This window comes from Trachemys scripta, chromosome 4 (genome assembly GCF_013100865.1).
Source record: "Trachemys scripta elegans isolate TJP31775 chromosome 4, CAS_Tse_1.0, whole genome shotgun sequence".
Lineage (NCBI taxonomy): Eukaryota > Metazoa > Chordata > Testudines > Emydidae > Trachemys > Trachemys scripta.
In genome coordinates this window covers 64,307,168-64,330,382 of record NC_048301.1, presented here as the reverse complement: position 1 = coordinate 64,330,382, position 23,215 = coordinate 64,307,168, and the positions used below count along the sequence as shown (strand labels likewise).

The following is a 23,215-nucleotide window of genomic DNA, read 5'->3' as shown; positions in this document are numbered from 1 at the left end:
GGTAGCATGTATTATTGTTTCTTACATAACACTGTATTATAAAAACACTAAATGCATGTTAAACTATTTATACATATTATACTGCTCATAAATATTTATTATTGTGGCTCCCAGTCCCAGAAGCAGGAATAGTCAGTGTAAACAAATAACATTGCAGAAGAAGTTGTTCTACTAACTCAGTTTATCCTTTTAACTGAAGCTAGCAAACCTACGAACCAGTCGTATTTGCGTGTTTACAGGAAATCATTCATACTCTGTATCAGGCTCACATCCAAGGCCTTATCTCGAACCCCCTGGGAAGGGATTTGTCGGGGACAGGCAGCATGAGCTGACCCGTGACTGTCTAGGAGGCATTGATTGACATCAGGGTGTTCCGGGATCGGCTGTAACGTCAGCAGCTGCGGGGTCTGTTTAACAGCCCGGGGGAAACAAGCTGGGGTCTCAGTTACACAGGGGCAGGTGCTCACAAAACCCGCCCTAACCTCACTGCCGGTGCCGGGCCCCCTCAGCCGCGGGCAAACAAATGAGCGGGCTATGGCGACCCGCCCCAGGCTGCGGCGCGACTAGCAGTCACAGGCGATGCCACCCGGCGCCCCCAACCATTGCAACTGCGCACGCGCGGCCCAGACTCCCCACCCCATTCCTGGGCACACCGGCCCGCGGCGTTCTTCTACCGTCGACCGTCACGTGACATGACATGACCCACCCACCCCAGCGAGTGATCACCTGAGGTCTGACCCTTTGCTCTCTTGGCCGTATTGGCGAACAGTATGTCATATGATAGATACTGTTAAGAACCAATCAGAAGCCTACAACAATGACAGTTGAACCAGTGAGCGGGCTGGGAGCGGTAAGTGGGCGGAGCCGAGTGCAGGAGGCGGGGCTGTTTTCACGTGTGGCGAGTGGCGACCGGGAGCAGCAGGCCCAGAGAGGTGGGTTTCGGGCGGGGGTTACCGTACGGGGGCCGGGCTCTCCCAGCCCGTGCGGGCCTCGCTCCTGCATGATTCCGCCGGGCAGTAACCCATGGGGGGGGACCCCGGGCAGGGGCACGTGGGCAGGGCCCTGACTTCTTTGGGGCTAAGGGGGGAGATTCTCAGTTAAGCAGGGACCTGGTCCTCAGCTGTGCACGTCATGAAGGTATAGGAGGGGGATTCTCAGAGGGAGGTTGGTGAAATGCAGATTAAAAAAAGCACTGCCAATCACCAGGCTACTCTGTGTTCAGGAAATCCAGCAAGTAATGTACCCTGACTCATGTTACTGGGGGGGGGGGTGTATTCATAAAACCCGGTAATGACCATATTGTTGAAGGTGTCTATGCATCACCTAGCATAATGGGACACTGCTCCTGATCTGAACTGTTGGGTGTTATGTGTATTGTTACTGTGATGTAAATCATGCTGCAAGAGGCCATACTGTCATCATGCTGCAGGAATCTTAGTCTCTGTCATCGTGCTGCAAGAGTAAAATACTGAAAAACAAAATAGGTATTATATTCATGGGGATATCCAGAATTTATCATTTAAAATATATTCAGTATAACCAAAGCATTGACAAATAGGTTAGCCAAAAGTTAACTAAAACTCAGGCAAATAAGACTTTTTGGTAAAACTGATATTTCTCCTTCCATCAATCTGATATTATCTTAATTCCTTGCAGAAAGAGACTAGACACCCTAAAAAGCACGTGATGTTATAATCTGAAGCACTGCACTTAACTCACTGCAATTTTTAGTTTGACAGGGAAGAATATTATTGCTGCCAACATACTGTCTCCGTAGAGCCAAATTCAGCCCTGGTGTTAGGAAGAGTATTTCCATTGATTTACAGTTGTTTACACCAGGCTTGAATTTGGTCCATAGAAATTCTAGGTACCTGGGCATTCATACATAGAAATTAGATGAAAACATATATTAAGAAATGTTATTGCTCTCCTGTGGGCCAAATAAGGATTATTGCATACTATATTGTCTCCAGTAATTAGTCCAATCTCATTTTAAATTATTCAAGCTGTTGTTCTTTCTCTACTTATATTACAAGTATGTGGCCTTTATATTCTCTCTGTGTTCATCCTAAAATAAGTTTCTTCCTTCACTGTCTCTTTAGTTTTGACCAGCAGTGTGTCAAGACAAATTTGAAATATGAGGAAAATTATGTAGTAAGAGAATACCCTGTGTGTTGAACCCTTGCAGACAATTGGAACTGAAATTGTGGTTGTGTATGTATCTGTGTGCTTTAGTGTGAGGAATGAAGAGAAACAATTGGAGAAGTAAAGAAAAGGAGGGGTGGAGCAATCGCAGACAAACCCACCATCCCAACCACTACAGAAGACCCAACCATTGTAGCTTTACTGAAAGGCAAGTGTACACCGCTTAATACTTTATCTGTGGGCTTTAAGACAGTTCACAAAGGTAGTATGGGGGAAGGAAGGTTGGGATTTTGGGGGTGGTGGTTTTTTTTTGTATTTCTTAATTTGTTTTGTTAATGTTTACTGTAAAATAGGTATGTATTTTCTATTTTTTACAGACTGGGAAACTGAGATAAAGTTTATAGGGATTCTGTTATCTTGAAATCTAGCCCATTTTTACAATAAAAAGTTGTTTACATATTACACCTGCCTTTGTGAGTCTTTCTGATAACTTTTTGTGTCATTAAATTTTTTTCTCTCCCTTGTTGCTATGAGATACTCACTCACACAAATAGCAGGGGAAACTGACTAAGGCTCTAATTCTGCAAACATTATGAACCATTGATTTTATTGGGACCACTCACATGGAAAGTTTTATAATATATATCTCACAGAACTGGAAGGAACCTTGAAAGCTCATTGAGTCCAGTCCCCTGCCTTCACTAGCCGGACCAAGTACTGTCCCTGACAGTGTTGTGTTGTTTTTTTGCCCCAGATCCCTAAATGGCCCCCTCAAGGATTGAACTCACAACCCTGGGTTTAGCAGGCCAAAGCTCTAACCACTGAGCTATCCCTCCCCCTGTGTTTGCAGGATTGGACCCTCATTCTGACTATACAGGGGAAACAGGTTTTAAAAAGGGTTTCAGATTTAAGGGATTTTTTTGTGTGTTAATTGTTGTCCTTTAAGTAACTAATTCAATCCCACACAGCAAGACAGTGGTGGAGCCAGTATTAGAATTAAGAAGTTCCTTGGTTCTAATCCTGTTCTCAGAACACTAAATCATGCAGCCTCTAAGCCAGCTTGACCTTCTGCTTTCAGAATGACAGGCTATAAGATCCATTACAGAACTTAGTATGAACAGAAACATTGAGAATTAACAACACATTATGCATGTAATTTTAAATAGAATCTTAAGAAAATAACCCAGGGAAATTCAACCTAAAGGACCTCGTCAACTTAAAATAGCTTACTGCTGTTTTGAAAGTCTTTTACCTACTGTTATTGCACAAAATAGCTAAGCTCACTGTAATTGAAATAAAGAAGTAATTTTCTCTGATCTCTTCAGTTCTTTTACTTTGTGCATTTCAAAACACTTTGGGTGAAATCCTGGCCCCACTGAAGACAGAACTCACATTGACTTCAGCAGTACCAAGGTTTCACCCATAGTGTCAGTTTCACTGTAGAGATAGTGTGTTTTCCCCTGTTATTTGTGTGGATCTTTTACATAACAACATGGAGGCAGGGAGAGAGCAAATCACAAAAATTGACAAGAAAACTCAGGGCAGTTGTACAATATTAAAAAAAAAAAAAAAAAAAAACATTAAAAGTAGTTTCAGGTAAAATTGACTAGATTTTAAGATGATGATGACCTTTTAAACCTTTTGTTTATATAATACCTTGAAGATGAAAATAAAGTATTACTATTGTCACATTGTATGTTCATTCTGTGTACATATCCCGTGTATACACAATATACTTAACAGCCTTGCCAAATTCTACTCACCTAGGGAAAATCATTGTTTTTAACAAAGCAAAATAGCTTTTTCATTAGAATAATCTTAATCTTACATCTGGGCTGGTAAATTTTCAAGACAATTTTGCAAGCCGGACATAACAGTGCATTATTGTTAGGTGTGAACAAGAGGAACCATGGAACTCACTGAATGCAGACACCAGCAACAGCGGATCCTCTTCTGAAGTATGTCCTAGCTCTCCAGTGCCTGGTAAGGGACCCACTGTGTGCAGGGGCCAAAAATCAGCACCTAAACATTGGGTGCATGAAGATAGAAGATCCTGTCATAGTTTACTTTGCCTCTCTAATATCTGTAGCCATCGGTGGCAGAAATCTTCTAAAAGTTACGTTATTGAAAGAGTTATGTTAAATAGACAAAGAAAATATAACAATACAACACACCCCTGTGGGATGTGTTGATCCCAGAGCTCAGGCTCCAGTCTGAGTCCAGAAGTCTACACAGCAGTGAAACAGCCCTATAGCCAGAGCCCTGTAAGTCCATGTCAGCTGGCACAGACCAGCTGCAGGTTTTTCTTTGCTGTGTAGACGTACCCTGAGTGAGCCAGCGCAGTCCACAATTGAAATGTCTCATGGATTGTAGGTATCTAAGCCTTTGATTTGGGAAGTGTAATTAGGAAAAGGTGTTTGTCCTGGGGAAAGGGATTGCTGCTTTTATGTTTGGTTGATGATCAGTTGTCCATTGTTCTTGGTGTTTGGGGCATCCTAGAAAAAAAATTTTTTGTCAACAGTGTGTCTTTTGTGACTTATTTATGTTCAAGAAGAGTGGGCCATGTCTTTGTCTGGAGCACCTTTCCCTGTATTTCCCCACTTCTATTTGCTGAATTCAATCTCCATTACAGCTGGTCTCCCTCTCCATATCCCTGTAATAACATTTCCTCTACAGATAATAGGAGCATGATCTGGCTTTTGCTGAGGTGGCCATTAATGTAATCAATACCTCTCCCCATTTGTGACCTGCCAGTCTGGAAGCAGAAGTTTCTGTGTCCTTTTTGACTTGGAATCCCCAAAGTGGCTGTCTCTTGGCTGCTACTATGGTATTGGGTGAGGTCAAAGGGCAATAGAAAAGGTTTGCTCTCAATCTGATTTTGTTTGGTATTTACTCTTTATAGAACTACCAGGATTTTACTATGACCCTGAAAAGAACCGCTATTTCCGCCTGCTCCCTGGACATAATAACTACAACCCTCTCACCAAAGAGAGTCTCCAGTACAAAGAGATGGAGTACAAGAGACTGAAGCTCTTAGAAGAGGAGGAAATGCAAAAGAAGGTGGGTTCTGTCTCTGAAATTTCATTTAAACTTTACTGTGCTGTGACCCAAGACACTAGGATGGGCTACAGGTTATAAAACCCTCCAGTTTCAGCTTTGGCATAATCGCCTCTAATGCTTGATGTTCAAGGTCAAATATTCAAACATTTGTTCATACCACCCAAAAAAACTATGTTAAGATGGAGTTATGGTTGAGACTACATAATCAGTAATTTAGGGTAAAATACATTACAGGGGTGATGTAATTATCTCAAAACCAAGTAGATAAAGTCAGGAAATTCACAATTAAGGTTAAACTTAAAACCTTAACTCTGCCCTGTCACAGAGTCTTCAAACAGTTCATTGATAAAACTCACTAAAATCTTGTGCATATGCTTTTTTATTTTTTATTTTTAAGGATTAATAGTCCTTTTTTACATTGTGTCCTTTAGCATCTGCTGGAAAAAAAACTTCTATGAAGAATAAAAAAAAAATTATGATTAATCCTTAACATTTATTCAAATGTAGCTTAAGGACAAGATTTTAGTAAGTTATGGGAAGTTTGATGTTTCTATGGTTCTGTTACTGAGATCATAGGGCAAAAAAAAAAAAAGTCTGACACAAGGTTCTAAACTTCTTACAGAGTCCATTTTTAATTTAATTTTAATTCTTTAACTGATTTATTTTTAAGTTTTCCGAACAAATGAATTCTCTGAGAGAGAGTAAATACTATCGTTTGGGGCCAGGATATGCTTCCTTCTCTATGGAGTCAGACCGATGTCTCCATTAAAAAAGTGACTACCTCAGTGGACTAGTTTTCACAGGCACTGTGCACTTGCAGGTCCCATTAATCTCAATGGGAACTGTGGGTGCTCAGCGCCTCTGAAAGTCAGGCTCCAACTACCTGTTTGATTAAAAAGTGACTTTCAATCTACGTTAAGACTACAAAATGGATTGTAAAAATCTGGTATGCTTTGCCTTGCCCCAGCTCCATGTACTATTCCGTCTTTTGCTTTCATGAGCACTGAAAGTATTCAGCCCAACTGTAAAATGACAAATGGAAAAGCTTGATTATTGCAACATTAAAGTTGCACAGTTAAAATAAAAAAGGAAATGCCAAAGCTAAAGTTTCTATGGCAGCATTAGGTGGCCATATTGTATTTCAGAGTTTTTGATTTAAGATAAGAATTTGAGACATTATTTTGTAGTGAAAATGGTACATGGATTTCGAACTGCAAGATGAGACAGTCACATAGTATTAAGCAAAAATTGGATAATTATGTGGAATTCAGTAGACTGAAGGGCACTCAGTTAGTTTTGTGTTTGGAAGCAGCCAGACACTATTCTGGAGGTCAAGAGGGAATTTATCCATTGATAATTCGTTTTCCCCCTCAGAGTGGATATTTTGACCTTTTTTTTTTTTTTTCAAGGTGGGAAGTGCTTTGTTCTCCTTTGAAAAACAGCTTTTAAATGCAAGGGCTTAGGGATAAATTGTTCCCCAAATATCCGAGACATGACGGGACCATGGGCTGCTTTTGATCCTATGCAAACACATAATTGCACACTTTCATTTGTTCTTTTTTAATAGAAAACATCCAGAGCTGGATTGAACTCATCACTTGTCTTACGCAAGAGGCAGTTAGGGTTACTCAGCTCCACCAATTATTGCAGGTAGGATAATTTCAAACCCTTTTTTCACCCTATAAAGTCCGACTGCTAATGTTTCTTTGCCATTAATCTGTAGCGTACCCTGTTGTTCCAGTAAGGGACAGAGCTGGGGAAGCATCAGTAATAGATACAAAAGTATACCCTGCCTTTTTGATAAGACAGCCCATTGTTTTCTGTGCAGCTTTTCCATTACATTTTATACAGCACATGCCTACACAATGGCTCATCAAGTCTCCCCTAAAATGACAAGAATTAAGATGCAAAAAAAATTCTCTGATCATCGGGTTTTGAATAGTTTGAGTGCGAAATTTCCCATCCTTAACATAAATACATACTCACCTGCACTTTATAAGCATATTGTAGAGTTTTCCCTTATGTAAATATACTTTAATGGACCTAGTCTACAGGAAATTTCTCTTTTCCTTAACTTCCATGGCTTCAGTGGTGCAAGTGAGAGTGCTACTGTAGACAGTGTGTCAGCAGATGCCAGCAACCTGCCTTCTGCAGTAGAAGCTGATTGGGAAATTGCATTGGTGGGACAAGGCTGGTGTACGTACAGATGGGGTCCCCGAAGATTATATATGGTGACCTTTTCTGAGTCTTGGGATCTGAAGGTTGCTCGTGCTATACATTGTTGGGGCTGCAACCTGCCAGCTGTTTACCTGCTGCCTAACCTGCTGAGATAAAGAAGCATCTCAATGCTTTTTACCCAGAATTCCTTTCATTGGCATTAAATATCAGCATAGTTAAACATGTTTTCCTTTATAGATTGGTCCACGAATTAAAGGTGAACTGCATGCAGAGGAGGAAGGTAGAGATTCGGAGCCCAGATTCCTCAGTTACTGGAACCAACAATTTTAAACTAATAGTGGTATGTTATGGGCACTTCAGTTTTTAAGGCTAGAGAGCACTTGGCTATAGTTATTTTCTTGTGAGCTCTGGGATTTGTAATAACCCAACATATAGGTTATGTACACTGGGAAATGCTTTTCTTTGTAGCAGATTGTATTGGCAGTTTCTCCTCCCATAAAGAAGGTATTCCAGATTTGGGGAGCTCTGGGGCCAGCTAAGCATGAATATGGTATCTTTTCCCTGTGACCATTCTCCTTTAAGCAGTCTGCACTGACTGTTTTCCACTCTTTTGCTGGAATGAATAAATCCTTGGGTCAAATATTGCTCTGAATTACATATTTATATTGTGGTAGTGCCCAAAATGTGCTGGGTGCTTTCTTAACACCTAGCCTGAAGAGTTTATAATCTGCAAAAACAGAACCAGATGAAGGGTGGGAGGAAAGGTCATGAAAATAATTGGCAAGCTCTGCTGGTGAGAGAGGAGGACAGGTAGGTGGGTAATGGAGTATAACAAAAGAGGGAGGAGAAAGGGAAAGCATCAGATTGATGGAGTGAATGGGGGTGGAAGAGTCAAGTCGGTGATTAGAGCAGAGTTTATAGTCCAGAAAGTCTGTGCAGATGTTAAGAGCGACATCATGAGTCTCTTGATCTGAAGGGGGTTTTTGTGGGTTGGGGGAGAACTTCTGATAGCAGAGGCTACCTGGGAAGCTCACCCACACTGAGTCCTGGCTATGTAGATGGGAGTGAGGAGAAGCGGACTGAGAAGCCCTGAACTTACCCCTACTCCATGGCTCCTGCTATGACTGGTGCTGTGGTGTGAAGCGGCTTTCAAGGGCAGGCATCTTACAGAGGCTGCCTTGGAAGCTCCCTGCTGATCCGGTCCATGTAAGTGAAAGCTGTTGAAGCCAATGGGGGTACTGAAAATTTCCACTGGTTTAAACGAGAGCAAAATCTGGAACTCAGGACCAGCACTTTGATTGCAACGGCACCAATCTGATCCAGTAGGGGAAGGAGGCTTTCAAATGACAGAAAAGTCTACATTTACACTGAATGAAAATTCTTTATACAGGCCTCATTTATGTGCTGGAGCCTGTACTTACTGATTATGCTTCCTCATGACAGCAAGATCTGTCCACAGTGTCATGCCAGAACTCAGCCAATAGGAGACAGCATTCATTATTGTCATGTGTTGAAGTGGAAATAGCGTATCTTAAATGTTTTTCTAGTGAATCTCTCTAGAATGCAGATGGCCACATACATGCAGTGTCTGTGGTGCAGGTGATGGTGGGAAAGCAAAGTTAATGGATTTCTCATTGTGGACCCAAGCAGACAACCTAAAGCCAGGTCTAGTTTAATTGCCCATAGTGATGCACTTCTTTTGCAGGCAGACACAGCTTGTGAGCGGATATTCACTGTGAATGATGTAGAACATGGAGGGTGTAAATATGGTATCATCAACCTCAGTGGCTTAGGGAAGGACTCTCTCACGGTGGAGATGTATGACAACCTGTACTTCACAAACCGCAAGGTATGGTTCTTCCACTGGCTCCTCATCCAGGAGGATTTCCTTCCGTTCTGGAACTCTCAAAATGGTTGTACAATGGGCTGTGTGAGTAGAAATGAGGAAGTGGGGAGGGAAGGACAGGGTGAAGGAAGAGAGAATGGAAGAATCCAGCAATAAGGGATTGAGTAAATTTAGAATCCACAGAGACCTAAGCTCTGATACTCCTGAATTGCTTTTGGAGAATGGTGTTGCAAAGCAGTCAGTCCAGCACCTTTCATGAGCAGTATATTTCCACAGAATTACTCTTGGCAGCACTTGAAAAGAGAGGCCTAGAGGGATTAATTCTACTGCTGATTTGTTTGCTCTGTTTTGTCTTAAGAAAGAAAGAAAAAAAAAAAAAAAAAAAAAAAAGCCTCTCTTTGAATGGGACGATCTTTTAGGCCAAAATACGACAACCTGTAGGTGCCCAGTTCCACGGAGAAAAACTGTCTTAGTTAAGAGGTGTGCTGAATGGGCCCATCCAGGTTTGGGGAGACTTTTTTGGGTGCTGACCTTTTTCAGCTTCATGCAAGTACTAGCAAGAGGCTCTTTATTGGGCTAGTCATCACTAGTAATTTTCTAGGTTGTTCTTGGCATTCTCCAGTATACTAAGGGTGTGTGCTCAGTTTTTCAGACTTATGTGGAATGTTTGAAAATGCACTTCTCTGAATTAAACAGGAGACAGCAAGTATTGGTCTGTCTTGCTTTTGTTTGTAGGTGAATTCTGTGTGCTGGGCATCGCTGACTCATCAAGATTCCCATGTTTTATATCCTTTTTTAAAATAAATAAATAAAGCTTCAGGCTTGCTTCCACTAGACGGCAAATTGCTTCACAAAACAGAACATAAGAATGGCCATACTGGGTCAGACAAAAGGTCCATCTAGCCCAGTATCCTGTCTTCTGACAGTGGCCAATGCCAGGTGCTTCAGAGGGAGTGAACAGAACAGGTAATCATCAAGTGATCTGTCCCCTGTTGCCCATTCCCAGCTTCTGGCAAACAGAGGCTCAGGACACCATCCCTGCCCATCCTGGCTAATAGACATTGATGGACCTATCTTCCAGGAACTATCTAGTTCTTTTTTGAACCCTGTTATAGTCTTGGCCTTCACAACATCCTCCGTCAAAGAGTTCTACAGGTTGACTGACAGCCACTTAACAACAAGAAATCTCAAGTACCTGCCTCAAAAGGGCTTAATGGGTCACTGGAAAATAACAAAAGAAGCCCTAAAGCTGAAAGAAAGTATGTTAAGTCATAAGTACACATGGCAGCATTCAGATATATAGTAAGGCAAAAGACAAGGATCTCACAACCTAACCCTCAGAGTTAACACAATGAATAAATTACATCAAATCACTTTTGGGTATAGGGAGGAAATAGCAGGAATGACAAAGTAATGGGCTGGGGTAGGAAAACTCTCAGAAGAGCTCTTTAAAGTGTTTTTCTCTTGTGAACCTATCAGGGTGTCAGGTTTGGGATTGGCAATGGGGAATGTCTGATTAGAGATTAATGGCAGAATGCTACACAAAAGATGCACATCTGTACTGACGGAGGCTTGAGTGGAAGGTGCAGGGACACAAATGGGAGAATGTGAAAGGGGCATGGAAGTGAGGTTGTTGGCAGGCAAAGGGTGTGTGCTGGAGTATTAGCAAACAGGGGGAGATGTAGGCAAGTGTTGGATTCTGAAGGCCCTTGAAAGGGAGAACAAGGAGTTCATGAAAATTATTCAGACAATGGCAAGAAGCCAGTGGATAGCGTGAGGGAGCAGAGTGTCATGGTCATACTACCAGGAGAGGAATTGGACTTTTCAGAGTGGTGTTTCAGACCTGCACTGGAACAGGCCTGGAGTTTTCACTCTCGCCTATCTATTGATCATAATTCCATCACACTGATCTGGAAAAATAAGTTTAAATTCTGCGCATACCTGTTACTACCTCCAGAGAGCAATGTGATACAACCCCATTTTTAATTTTTTTTATGCACTGGGAAAGACAGACCCAAAGTAGTTTGGAAAACGTTATTTTTTATGTCTTCACTCTCCAAAGTTCTATATGTGGATGATATTTTACGATCGGAAAAATCAGGAAAGATTTTATTATTCCTCCCACTCTCCTTCCTTGTTGGGTAACATTAAATATTAAAACTAGAATCCTAGAATTACAGATCTTGTCCTCTAATTCCTATGAGAGAAGGGGAATGAACACCTCATGGGTGTGATGAGGCTTAATTCATTAGTGACTGTAAATAACTTTAAAGGTCATCCGAGAGGCAGTGTTGAAGGACAGAATATTGTGTACCATGCTTCAGAGGCATCTTCCCTCCCCCCGAGTAATTTTATGCAACATGTGCCACTTCTGGGAGAAATCTTGGTTTTCTTTAACAGGCTCCAGCAAGTTGTGCCTCATGGGGATTGCAGAAACTCCAGGCTGTGCCAGTCTGCTTCCAGCATCCTTATTCAGCAACTCTAACCCAGGTAGAATACCTTTCTGTTCTGGTTAGAAGTTGTAGTCTGAAGAGGGCCTAAATGAGGGATGACTTCTGTATTTTCATTCTCTAATACTTTGAGTGGTTTTGTAAGCATCACAAGAATGAATATTAACACTGTGTGATGAAGCCCAAGAACTGCTTTGGATAGTAATAACTTTAGGAACTAGTTAACAAGGATCACTTATGGCACCAGTTGTTAACTGTATGGTACTTGGCAGAAAATGTACTTGCCTATATAGTAAATATTTATCTGGAACTTTTCCTATGTAAGCTATTTGGCCTCCCTTAATACATAGAACCTGGATAGATAGATAGCCCAACAGGTGCTCACTCAAACTATCTGGTCCTTTCAAATGGAGTGAACCAGTGCACAATTGTTCTCCCAGATATGACCTTTGCCCACAGTAGTTGTTCACATACATTTATTGATGGGACTATTTGAGATGTCAGTCCTCTTGTAGGTCCCTCTGCTCCTCTTCCAGTACTGATCTCCCATCCCCAGCCTATGGCAAGCACTGTGTATAGTGTCCAGTCATATGAAAACATATGAATATTAAAGAGAGAAGGTTAAAATAAATTGGCTTTAATTTGGTGGGTGTGGCTACATTCCCCTATGTTGTATTCATGCTGTTCCTTTTCATAAGGGTGGAATCTCCCTTAGTTGACTTAAGTCCTCACTATGCTGCTCTCTCCAGGTCTCTTTGTAGTATCATTCTCAAATTTTGCTACACCTCTAATTTTTGTGTCCTGTGCAAGTTTGGCCACAGTTAAATTTACATCACAGAAGTGTCTGTCTTCGTCAGACATGTAAAGCACTTTGATGGGGTGAGAATACATGAGTTATTTCCAGAGGCTTTTTAAAAACAGTCACATAGCATTAGTGCTAACAGGAAGGGTTGCTGTTTGAAGACTGCAGGATGCTTTACCAGTTGACAAAAGTAGTTCTAGGGCAGTGATCCCCAAACTTTTTCCATTATGCCCCCCCTTACCCATAATGGAACCTGTCCATGTGCGTGCACACACTCCGAACTGTGGTCAGGAGCCATGGTCAGTTGCTGAGGCTGGAGCTGTGGCCAGGAACGGGGCTGCAGCCGGCACCTGAGCTGCAGCTGGGGTAGAGGGCGGGGCCAGAGCCAAACAAGGGGCAGAGTGGGGCTGGGTGGTGCTCCCTCCCTGCCTCCTGTGGGGGCTGGCCCAAGCCCCGCTGTGTCCCCCTGAATGTTCCTCCACAGTTTGGGGACCACTGTTTTAAGATCTTTGGAAAATCACAGCTTTCAGATACATAAGACATCTGCAGTGTCATCTCTAACCCTAAACTGAGGGCTTGGCCTTAACATACTTGTGTGAAGTGAATAAAAACTGCACACTTAGGAACGGTCAGTGGATTTAGTTTTGAACTGGGTTGGGAGCTGAGGGAACAATGCAAATCTCGTGTGTTGCTATATAATTAAACTTTGCTAATTCAGCAGACAGGAGGGCCAGTGTAGCATGTTCAAAGCTGTGTTTGTCCAAACAAGAGCTTTCCTCACTTCTCCCCCATTCCTTCCCCCCACATGAACATAATTTTAGTGCCTAATGTGCTACTTTTTGAAAATCCTTATGAATTCTCAGTCAAGGGGAGAGGCAGGGGCATAGACAGGCTTTGGGCTGTTGGGGAAGCCGAAATGGTGTCCTTATTCCAATGCAGTTGTATTAAAGCACTGTGTATACCCAGTTTTTATAAACCTTGCGAATGTGGGTGCATTGTGTAGCTATTTCTTTCAGTCTTCCCTCCCTTCCCCCAGAATCATGCCTATGACTACAGAGTAGTTCTCCATGGCAGTGTTCTTTGGCAATCACTCAAGCATCAGGTAGAGAAATCTTCTGTTTCCAGAAGAACAGGGTGGGTAGCAATAGGCCTGTAACTGGGTGGTTTAGTGCAGTGGAAGCAGAAAACCTGAATGTTGTAAGAGGTACGGAGGCCTGGTGAAATTTTCTAGGGGCACAATTAACTTGAAGCTTCCTCCCACATCTCCTTGTGGTGCCTGGGGGCTTCACAGTTTGTTCTCGTCCCTATTGCCACTCTTAGGAGATCAGCCTGGAATGCTGTGCAGCTTCAAGATTTCTACTGCCTGGTCCTGTGCTTGGTGCCTGAACCCCCAGGCTGATAACTGCTTCAGCACAGGTAAGCAGGAATGTATTTGTACTACTTCTCAAGGGGAAAGATCACCACCATCATAGCCTCCAAGCTGTATTGCCCAAATGATGGCCATGTATTTGTTTTATCTTTCTCAGGGCTGATGCGACGAGTCCTTGTGACCAATGCAATGACTGGTCATCGGCAGACATTTGGAACAAGCAGTGATGTACTGGCACAACAGTTTGCTACCCAGGTAGAAAGGGACATGGGCCTTTGATTTCTTAGAGAGATGTATGCATTGCTGATTTTGTGGAACCAGCAGCCCTATACTCACTGTGACTACTTTTTGTGGTGGCTTCAGTAGCTGCTCAGTAATGAAGTTGACACTTGATGATGTGGCTGACCATGGAAAAGCAACAAAAATAAGCTACACTGATTTCAAGCTCCATTGGAATTGTGGGGTGGGATGGAGGGGGCGGGATCAATTTTGCTAAATAGAAAAGGGTTAAAAAGAAAGTGAAACAACAAATGCAAGGAAGTATAATACGGCTTTGAAGTCATAGTGCCTGTTATCTGAGTATCTTAAAGCACTTCACACACACTAAGTATCTATATTGTTTGCATTTTACAGATGGGGAAAGTAAGGCAGAGAGAGGTTAAATGACTTGCTCAGAGTCAAAGTTAGTGGCAAAGATGTAACTAGAACTTAAGACTCTCAACTTCTGTTCCCCTGATCAGACCAAGCTTCCATTGCTTTTTTACTGCTAAATGTTTGAAAGCAGAAGGAAAGTCCTAAGTTGGTTGCAATGTTTTGCAACGTGACTATGCAATTCTGTTCTTGTGATACTCCATGTACAGTGATAATATTCTGGCACTACAATGAAGGGCTATCTTAGTACTTGAACCCTTCCTACGAAAGTGGCCACAACTGACTAGAGAAACCTGTCTGATACTGTTAAATGTTACAAGACTCATCTCCCTGCATGTTCTGGTTTGTCTAGACTCCAGTGCTGTACAATGGCTGCCGTTCAGGGGAGGTTTTCAGCATTGACATTCGTCAGCGCAGCCGGAGGGGCCACAGCTGGAAAGCTGTCCGTCTCTTCCATGACTCAGCAGTCACATCTGTGCGCCTTCTCCAAGCTGAGTACTATCTTATGGCAGCAGACATGGCTGGAAAGGTAGAGTTTCTTTTTATGGAAAGCTAGATAGTGTCTCATATGTTCTGTTGGCCATGAAAGACCTGAAAGAGGATGTCTCTGTCTTTAGAGAGTTTGTTAGTTCTTCTTTGTCCCCTGACCAATCTCTCAAAGCTTTCCCAGCTCACTGATTGGTCAGAAGGAAGTTGTGACTGGTTTGCAGATGTCTGTATTCTCTGATCTTTACTCCTGGTTCTGAGATACTTAGAGTTTGGCTATGTCTACACTAGCACTTTTGTTGATATAACCTGTGTCTGGGGTGTGAAAAAAACACATCAGGAGGAGGGAGAGCTCAGTGGTTTGAGCATTGGTCTGCTAAACCCAGGGTTGTGAGTTCAATCCTTGAGGGGACCAATTAGGGATCAGGGGCAAAATCTGTCTGGGGATTGGTCCTGCTTTGAGCAGGGGGTTGGACTAGATGACCTCCTCAGGTCCTTTCCAATCCTGATATTCTATAATTCTAAGCGCTGGTTTGGACAGTGCTGTGTCAGCGGGAGACGCTCTCTTGCCGACATAGCTATCATCGCTTGTTGGAAGTGGTTTAATTATGTCCACAGGAGAGCTCTCTTCCATTGGCATAGAGCAGCTATATGAGTGATTTTACAGCGGCTCAGTTGCACAGGTAAAGCTGTGCTGCTATAAGCTCACTAGTGTAGACATGGCCTTTGTCTTCTCCAACTGGTGTATGAGCACGAAGCACTGGAACAGCCACAACACGCTCACTCAAGAACTTGGAATTCTACTGGGATTCCCTGACTCAGATGGAGATGCTACTTGCTAGTCAGTGGGTCATTATAAGAAGTCTGATGTAGATCCTCCTGAGCAACTCCACCAGAGAGGATTCAAGAGCTGGGAGATCCACTAAAAAAGATATTTTGATAATGAATTAAAGGCGAATAGGGGCAAATAGAGAATAAAGGAGAGGAGAATGTGGAGTTTATGGAGGAGGTAAAACAGGGAGGACAGGCAGAGAAGACAGATAAGGAGAGAGAAAGGCAGAAAAATACAGAAGTTCATTTTTCCTTTGGCTTCTAACAAGTTGCCAGGGCAGCGTATGGTACCACAAAAGTTATATTCCATTGCCCCAACTAGCTAGTTCTTGCATCATTCCCTAGAAAAGGGATTAGTAATGCTTAGCACTTCACATTTAGGTCAACATCGGTATGGAACTCCGAGGTGTGAAAAATCCACACCCCGAGCACCATCGCTATGCTGACTTAATCCCTGGTGCAGACGCAGCTAGGTTGACAGAAGAATGCTTCCATCGACATAGTGACTGATGCTCCAGAGATGGAGTTCCTACAGCAGTGGAAAAATCTCTTCCATTGCTGTAGTCTGCATCATGGTTACAGCAGCATAGGTAGGTAAGGCATAGCTGTGCTGCTATAGTGCCCCCAGTGTAGACATGGCCTAATCAGTTACTCCCCACCACAGCCTTGTGAGTTAAGCAAATAAGCAGTATTATCTCCTTTTTACAGATGGGTAAACAGAGATGGGGGATGGAGTGGTGGTGGTAGAGTGACTTCCCCAAGGCCACCCAACTAGTCTGTGGCAGAGCAAAATTAAAACTCAGTCCTTTGCTCAATCCACTAGACAAGTTGCCTGCAATAAAACAAATGGAACGAGCCTTTCTATAAGTGGTTTTCCACAGCCAGTATCCTAAACGGTGTCTAGATGGTAATTCCAAAACTGAAGGAATTCACTTAGGAGTTTGTAAAACTTTGGGTGTCTACTCCTTTCTCTCCCTATCACCAGCAACGACTGTCAAAAATTTCCCCTGCTTTACTAAAATGGCCTTTCTTCTATTACCATTTCCACTTACAGATAAAGCTATGGGACCTGAGAGCAGTGAAGTGTGTGAAACAGTATGATGGCCATCATAACGAATATGCTACTCTCCCTCTGCAAATAAATGAGGAGGAAGGGCTTGTTACAGCAGGTGTGTCAGCTTTTCCATAGTGCATGTATGTTTGGTTCTCTACACCCAGGTATGTGGGGCATTTGTAGAGATAGGCTATTGGAAATTACGTGGGCATTCATTCCTTTCTGGCTTTGGAAACAGCATAATAAACCACAAGTGTGTAACTCAAAACAAAAATGATTTGGATGCATTTTAATTATGAGGATGGTCCTCTGGGTTTCAAAAGAGATGCTCCAGCCAGTAGGATTTCTCAGTCAGAAGTTAGGAAAGACATTGAAAGACAAAATGAAAGAGAGAGAGTGGCAAGTGTCTGATTTAGAAGTAAAAGAAAACAGTACTAAACCTTTTCATGAGTCCATAAAAAGGGTAACTAATTTACATAGAAGGATAGATGTCCTGGAAAGTCATATTAAATAACAGGAGTATATTGGGTCTTTTCTTTGATATCCAAAGGAGACAGTAGGATGAAGGAGAATGTGATGGGATGTGTACCCCACACAGGTTCTGAAGGGATTCGTGTGGGCCTGAGAAGTCAGTTAAGATACTTGTCAGCATCTGCAAGAGAGCCAGGCTTAACTGATAATGAAGCCCCACTGAGGAAGGGCCTGGGTTGTGTTTATAATGCTAGGAAGTTTGTGGCAGAAAGAGGGTGCAGGGAGAGAGCCAGCAGTCACTCTCTGGGGGGATAGGGGAGGTAGGAAGCATCTAGGGAGGCAGCAAAGAATCTGAGAGAGTAGGCCTTGGCTGCCAGCTTACAGGGTCCCTGGGTTTGAGCCCAGAGTAGAGGGAGGGCCTGGGTTCCCCTACCAGCCACCAAGAAAGGTAGGGCTGAAACCACCTGTGGTAAGGGGTGTAAGGACAAGAGCCCAGAGACGGAAGGAAGACTACAATAAGGTAATTGGACTACAGTTTGGTTGTACTCTGTCACCCCAAAAGGGGCAGATATAAATATTGTGACCTGGTGGGAGGGCTGAGTTATGGGAAGACGCACCACTGTGGTGACAGAGTGCATGTCGCTAGGGGGTGTCACACCAAAAGACAGTTGATACACCATGCCTGGCCACCAGGAGGTGCTGCTGCAGTGAAGGGAACCCCTTTACAGGGGCTATAGAAACACCAAGATATTCCTGAATTTGTTTGCTTTTTCTAGCATTTGCCATAAGCAGCACAATTATGGTAAGAGCTTTTTTTTTTTTTTTCATTATGATTGATAATAAAGAACCTAGCAGTGGGGATACTGCTTTGGATAGTGACGTACTAAGCTCTATGTTGCCTGATTTTTTGAGATCTTGCCTACAGTTATTTTTATCCATCCCACCCTATGTAGAGTAAAATATTTGAGTCATGTTTTTCCTTTTTGGAGGAGCTCAGGATTTTTTTCATGCATGGATGGAGATGGGCAATGGTTCTTTTGTTATAGTGTATTAAATACCTTTTTCCTCTTCTGGGACCAGAATTTTTCAAAGGTGGTTATGATCATTTGTGTGGAAGCATTTCCTTGTCCTGATTTGCAGTGCTTTTTCCTCTCCAGTTGGTCAGGATTGTTACACAAGAATTTGGAGTCTCCAAGATGCCCATCTGCTCAGAATGATTCCCTCTCCACACCCATCCTCCAGGGACTCCATCCCCAGTGTGGTGTTCTCTTCGAGACTCGGAGGCAGACGAGGAGTTCCTGGCCTCCTCATGGCAGTCAAGCAGGATCTCTACCACTTCTCTTACAACTCAGATAATCCATGTCCCTAGACCGGGTATACGGATCTTCCAGCCCCCCTGCGTGACTCAAGAGACAACTGTTAGGTGTGGCCTCTTATTGTCACCATTGCATTGACTCAAGCTGTGGTGCTGCCCTGCCTGCTCTGTCTGTGGAGTTTTGAACTTCGCCCAGCAGGCTCAGCAACTTTCTACTGTATCTGCTCTAAAACTACCAGGCAGTTGTAAATAAAAGTAACGAACTGTTCCTACAGAGTACATGTTTTTTTAATTCAGCTGAGAGTTTGGAAAGAAGGATCATTTGTGGGATCTGACTTTCAGCCAGTAGCTGAAACTCATTGGCAAAAGTTGAATAGGAAAAGCTAACTGTTCCACTGACTCTCCAATAAGGGGGAGACATGAAAAGGAAATGAGAGGAGAGCACCCCAGACAGCCCAATAAGTAAGGCTGCTCTATAATACCAGACAGAGACTGGTTAAAACTGGAACAGTCAGGCTTCCAGGAACACAAGCAACCTCAGAGATTACAGTGAACGTATTTAATATAAGGAGTTCTTTTCATCTCACAGGGCTCCATACTCACTGACATTGTGTAGCGTCTTTCTAGGCCTAGTCACTTTGCCTCTGAGCCCCCCCTCTTTCTACTCCCCATCCCCTTTGATGCTCTCTGCATTCTCCCAACACAGCATGCTGTCCCCCCTTTTCTATGCCATTGTATCTTTGTCTTCAAACGTCTTATTCATACCACCACTTATTGCTGAAATACAAAACTCTGTCCCTGCTAGAACAGTGAAACATTAAGGAGAGTGCTTCCTTTACTGGAAAAAAGTCACTCAGCGGGAAAGTTGTGTCTGGACAAATGCCAGTGAATAATATATGTACAGTTTTTTATGCTAAAACGGACTCAAATTAACTTTACAGAACAAATAAGTAGGCTAATTCCTTCAGTTACTAATTCTTGGTCTGTTTGTGGCTGTTCGTTGAGAATATTTGCAGTTTGCAATTCATGTTTTGTTTGGTTATATACTTAAATCATTGAGATTTTTTTTTGTTTTTCAGTTGGATTGAGTAAATGATTTCCATATCCAGTACAACTTGGTACGAATAGTGACTGTTACCATGTACTGTTCAATTGAGAATTGGTTTTTGGAGTATTTGAAGTTTAAAATGTCTTTTGTAGAGGCATTTCTGCTAGTAGCCCCTGAGCTGCTTGAACGTTTGTCGAAAGCAAAATAAACAGGGGGTTAGGAACTCCATTGAATCAAAATTCATTCTTGAATTTAAAGCAGTACATTTAGAACCCCCTCCCCCACTGTTCTCCCAGCTGTAGTCAAGACCCTCACCCTAGATAGGATAATGATCCTGGATTATTTGTGTACCATTGATGTGGGAACACCAGCTAAAACAAGTGTGGCAGGAAGGCATCTTGTTTTTTTTCTAGTGCTTTCTTCACTCCCCTTCAGCAAAGCCCATTAAATGCAAGAAGCTCAGCTGCTGTGCCTGCTGTTTCCATGAGCTAAGCATTCATAATGAGCCCCCGCACACACATTCATCCCCACCCCCGCCAAAGTCCCTCCAGCTAAGGCTTCTAATTAAGCTTGTGATGGGGGTACAAAAGAAGAGCTGGGAGTGCAGGCCGTGGCCAAGGGCACTGGAATAACCTCTTTTGAGCAGCCAGTAGGTAAGGCAGCTAGAAAAAAAAAGGTCCTAATGTCCTCCTCCTGCATTCTCAAAATAACCTACTTTCTCTACCCTGATGTCCCAGCAGAAGGACTGTGGTCTAGCAGGAAATGCCAGACTGGACCTGGTTCAGTCTCCGTCGGTCAGTAAGGCATGCTTGTTTACTCGCTCCTATGTAAAGCCCTGCAAATCCGCAGATAATCCGCAGACCATTTTTGTGGATCGCAGATGGATGCAGATTCAAATTTTGTATCTGCGCAGGGCTCTACTCATACGGAGGAAGATGGGGAAATTTTTAAGCTCTGCTTCTCAAACACCTGTTTGCCCAAGGACTAAGCCTATTAGCCCTCATGAAAAATACTTGCACTGCCAGGCTTTCAAAACCACACACATTTAACTTCAAGTGGCTCTCTTCATTTGCCTAATGGAAGTCTAGTGATCAGCTCAAGCTCAACATGGCTAAAACGGAGCTCTAAATCTTCCCTTCCCACTATTCCCTTTCTCAATTCCTGTGGATATCACTGTCACCCTGCCTGTCATTCTGGCCTGTAGGTAGCCTCTCTCTAGGTTCTCATATCCAGCCTACATCTAAATTCTGCAGATTCCTTCCACACATCTCCTCTCAAGTACAGCCTTTTCTATCCATCCACAGAGCTAAAACTCTTGTCCAGGCTTTCATATTGCATCTTTATTACTGAAACATTCTTCTCCCTGGCTTGACCAATGCAGTCTTGCCCCTCTCATTACCATTCAATATGCTGCTGCAAAGATACTTTTCCTAGCCTGTCGCTTTGACCTTGTTACCCCTCTCTTTGCATCCCTACACTTGCTCCCCCTTCCCTATTGCATTCTATTTTATATAGGTTCTGAGACTGCATCAAACACAAGCTGCTTGTCTTCACTTTAAAAGCCCTTCATTTTCTATGCCCGCCCCTACCAATCATCTCTCATTGCTATTGAGCTGTTAGTGCTCACCTCTGATTGGCCCATCATCATGCCACTCTCCATTGCCCACTCAACTTTTCAAACAAGCACTTTTATGCTTTCTCCCATGCTGCCTCTCACGCTCTGGAGGGGCTTCCTGTAAACAGCCTCAAAGCTACTTCATGATGGTCTTACAAACCCTCCTTTGCCAGGATGCCTGCAAAAAACTTGACAGTAGTTAGGCTGCTGATGTGCTGAGAGACCACAGCCTATGGTGCTGGCCGTCGTCCCAGTGTTTCCTTGTGCTCCCTTGTCTGGCTGTATATGTGCATTATCTTTTGTCTTGTATTGTACTTAGATTGTAAGCTCTTTGGGGCAGCAGCTGTCTTTGTGTTGTGTGTTTGTACAGCACCTAGCCCAACGTGCAAGACTGGGGCTCCTAGGTGCTATGGTAATATTAATAAATCAAGGCTTTCTCCAGCCACAATTAAACCCACCATCTGCACTTACCTTTTTGCTGGCTGTGGCTACTGCTATCCCCACTGCTTTCCCCTCCTATAGCTGGCCCCTACATTCTTCTATCTGCCTCCTCTATGCTTCAAAAGATCACTCTGCTCCTTCCCCCCGCCCCCTCCCCCAGAAACAGCAGTGGCTCCAGCTGCTCCCTCCCTGTTAAAGGACCAGCAGCAATTGTTTGCTTCCTGTGTCCCTATACCCTCAAAAGAAAGCGTAACTCCACGTTTTTGCGGTGGGGTCCTTCCCAACTGCTTGCTATCTAATGCCAGTATAGGGACATGGTCCTAGCAACAAGTGCAGTTTCCCAGAAAGTGAGGGGAAGAAGTTGGGCCTTGTCCAGGGGCAAGCCATGGCTGGACAGCACTTAGCTGACATCTGTTGGGGCTTGGGACTACACTGATGTAGGAATCAAGCAGAAATTCTGAGAAGAGCCCCTCTAGGTTTACTGAAGTAAAGAACCTTACAGACACCCAGTTGTTCTCCTCATAGTTATAGCTTCATTTCAGCAGAGAATGAGTCTGTTTGTTACCTTAGTGAAACATGTTACTATATGTGCCATGAGGTACTGAAAGCAGCATACGATCCTCTTATTAGTCACTTATCTCTGCCCTGAGTGAGATTTCTCTTTTAGCACTGAGCTCCTTAAGTCACAAAGGGAACATTGAAAAATGGCAGCCCCAAACCTAAAAGTTACAGGAATGACGAGGTGGGTAGAATCATAGAATATCAGAGTTGGAAGGGACCTCAAGAGGTCATCTAGTCCAACCCCCTGCTCAAAGCAGGACCAATTCCCAGCTAAATCATCCCAGCCAGGGCTTTGTCAAGCCGGGCCTTAAAAACCTCCAAGGAAGGAGACTCCACCACCTCCCTAGGTAACGCATTCCAGTGTTTCACCACCCTCCTAGTGAAATAGTTTTCTCCTATTTACTCCTACTGAGTGCAACTGCTGCAGTATTTCTCCTTGGCTGTTTTTCTTTCACTCCCTGCCTACAACCCCAGAACCATGGAGAAAAGTCCTGGCTGCACAAAATGCAATGACAAAACTCTGATTAACATCAGTGGTCTGCTATTATATTCATGACTATGAACTGTAGGCCCAATCCTGTAAAATGCTGAGTGCCCTCATCTCCTGCTGAAAGGGGGGCAGGATAGCTCAGTGGTTTTGAGCATTGGCCTGCTAAACCCAGGGTTGTGAGTTCAATCCTTGAGGGGGCCATTTAGGGAACTGGGGTAAAAATCTGTTTGGGGATTGGTCCTGCTTTGAGCAGGGGGTTAGACTAGATGACCTCCTGAGGTCCCTTCCAACCCTGATATTTTATGAAAATTTATTTGTGCCCTAGGAATGAATCCAACATCAGTTTAAGCTTCCTGGCCTTTCATATTAGTTCATTGCTCCACATACAGGTCTTGCAAAGTA

At 43.3% G+C, this 23,215-nt stretch overlaps 1 protein-coding gene across 5 annotated transcripts; it reads left to right on the top strand.

Annotated features, from left to right (window-relative positions):
* Positions 1-703: 703 nt before the first annotated feature.
* On the top strand, positions 704-21,774 carry DCAF4 (DDB1 and CUL4 associated factor 4). Of its 5 annotated transcripts, none has more exons than XM_034769257.1 (14): positions 704-850; positions 2,236-2,353; positions 4,037-4,128; positions 5,048-5,205; positions 6,773-6,855; positions 7,621-7,723; positions 9,089-9,232; positions 9,965-10,014; positions 11,640-11,719; positions 13,802-13,897; positions 14,008-14,105; positions 14,854-15,030; positions 16,873-16,987; positions 18,501-21,774. In XM_034769257.1, the coding sequence occupies exons 2-14, from the start codon at positions 2,244-2,246 to the stop codon at positions 18,710-18,712; spliced, it is 1,518 nt and encodes a 505-aa protein (XP_034625148.1). In that variant the 5' UTR covers positions 704-850; positions 2,236-2,243; the 3' UTR covers positions 18,713-21,774. The 5 variants fall into 5 exon arrangements, with proteins under 5 accessions (XP_034625148.1, XP_034625145.1, XP_034625146.1 ...); XM_034769254.1 differs by lacking the exon at positions 704-850 and adding an exon at positions 861-932; XM_034769255.1 differs by lacking the exon at positions 704-850 and adding an exon at positions 883-932 and having other exon boundaries at positions 2,189-2,353.
* The last annotated feature ends 1,441 nt before the right edge of the window (positions 21,775-23,215 follow it).

Excerpts from the sequence above, each read along its gene's own strand:
- DCAF4 (XM_034769257.1), top strand. The coding sequence starts at position 2,244 with ATGAAGAGAAACAATTGGAGAAGTAAAGAAAAGGAGGGGTGGAGCAAT. Across the intron at positions 7,724-9,088 it reads ACAATTTTAAACTAATAGTG|GCAGACACAGCTTGTGAGCG; the intron begins GTATGTTATGGG and ends CTTCTTTTGCAG. Across the intron at positions 14,106-14,853 it reads CACAACAGTTTGCTACCCAG|ACTCCAGTGCTGTACAATGG; the intron begins GTAGAAAGGGAC and ends TGGTTTGTCTAG.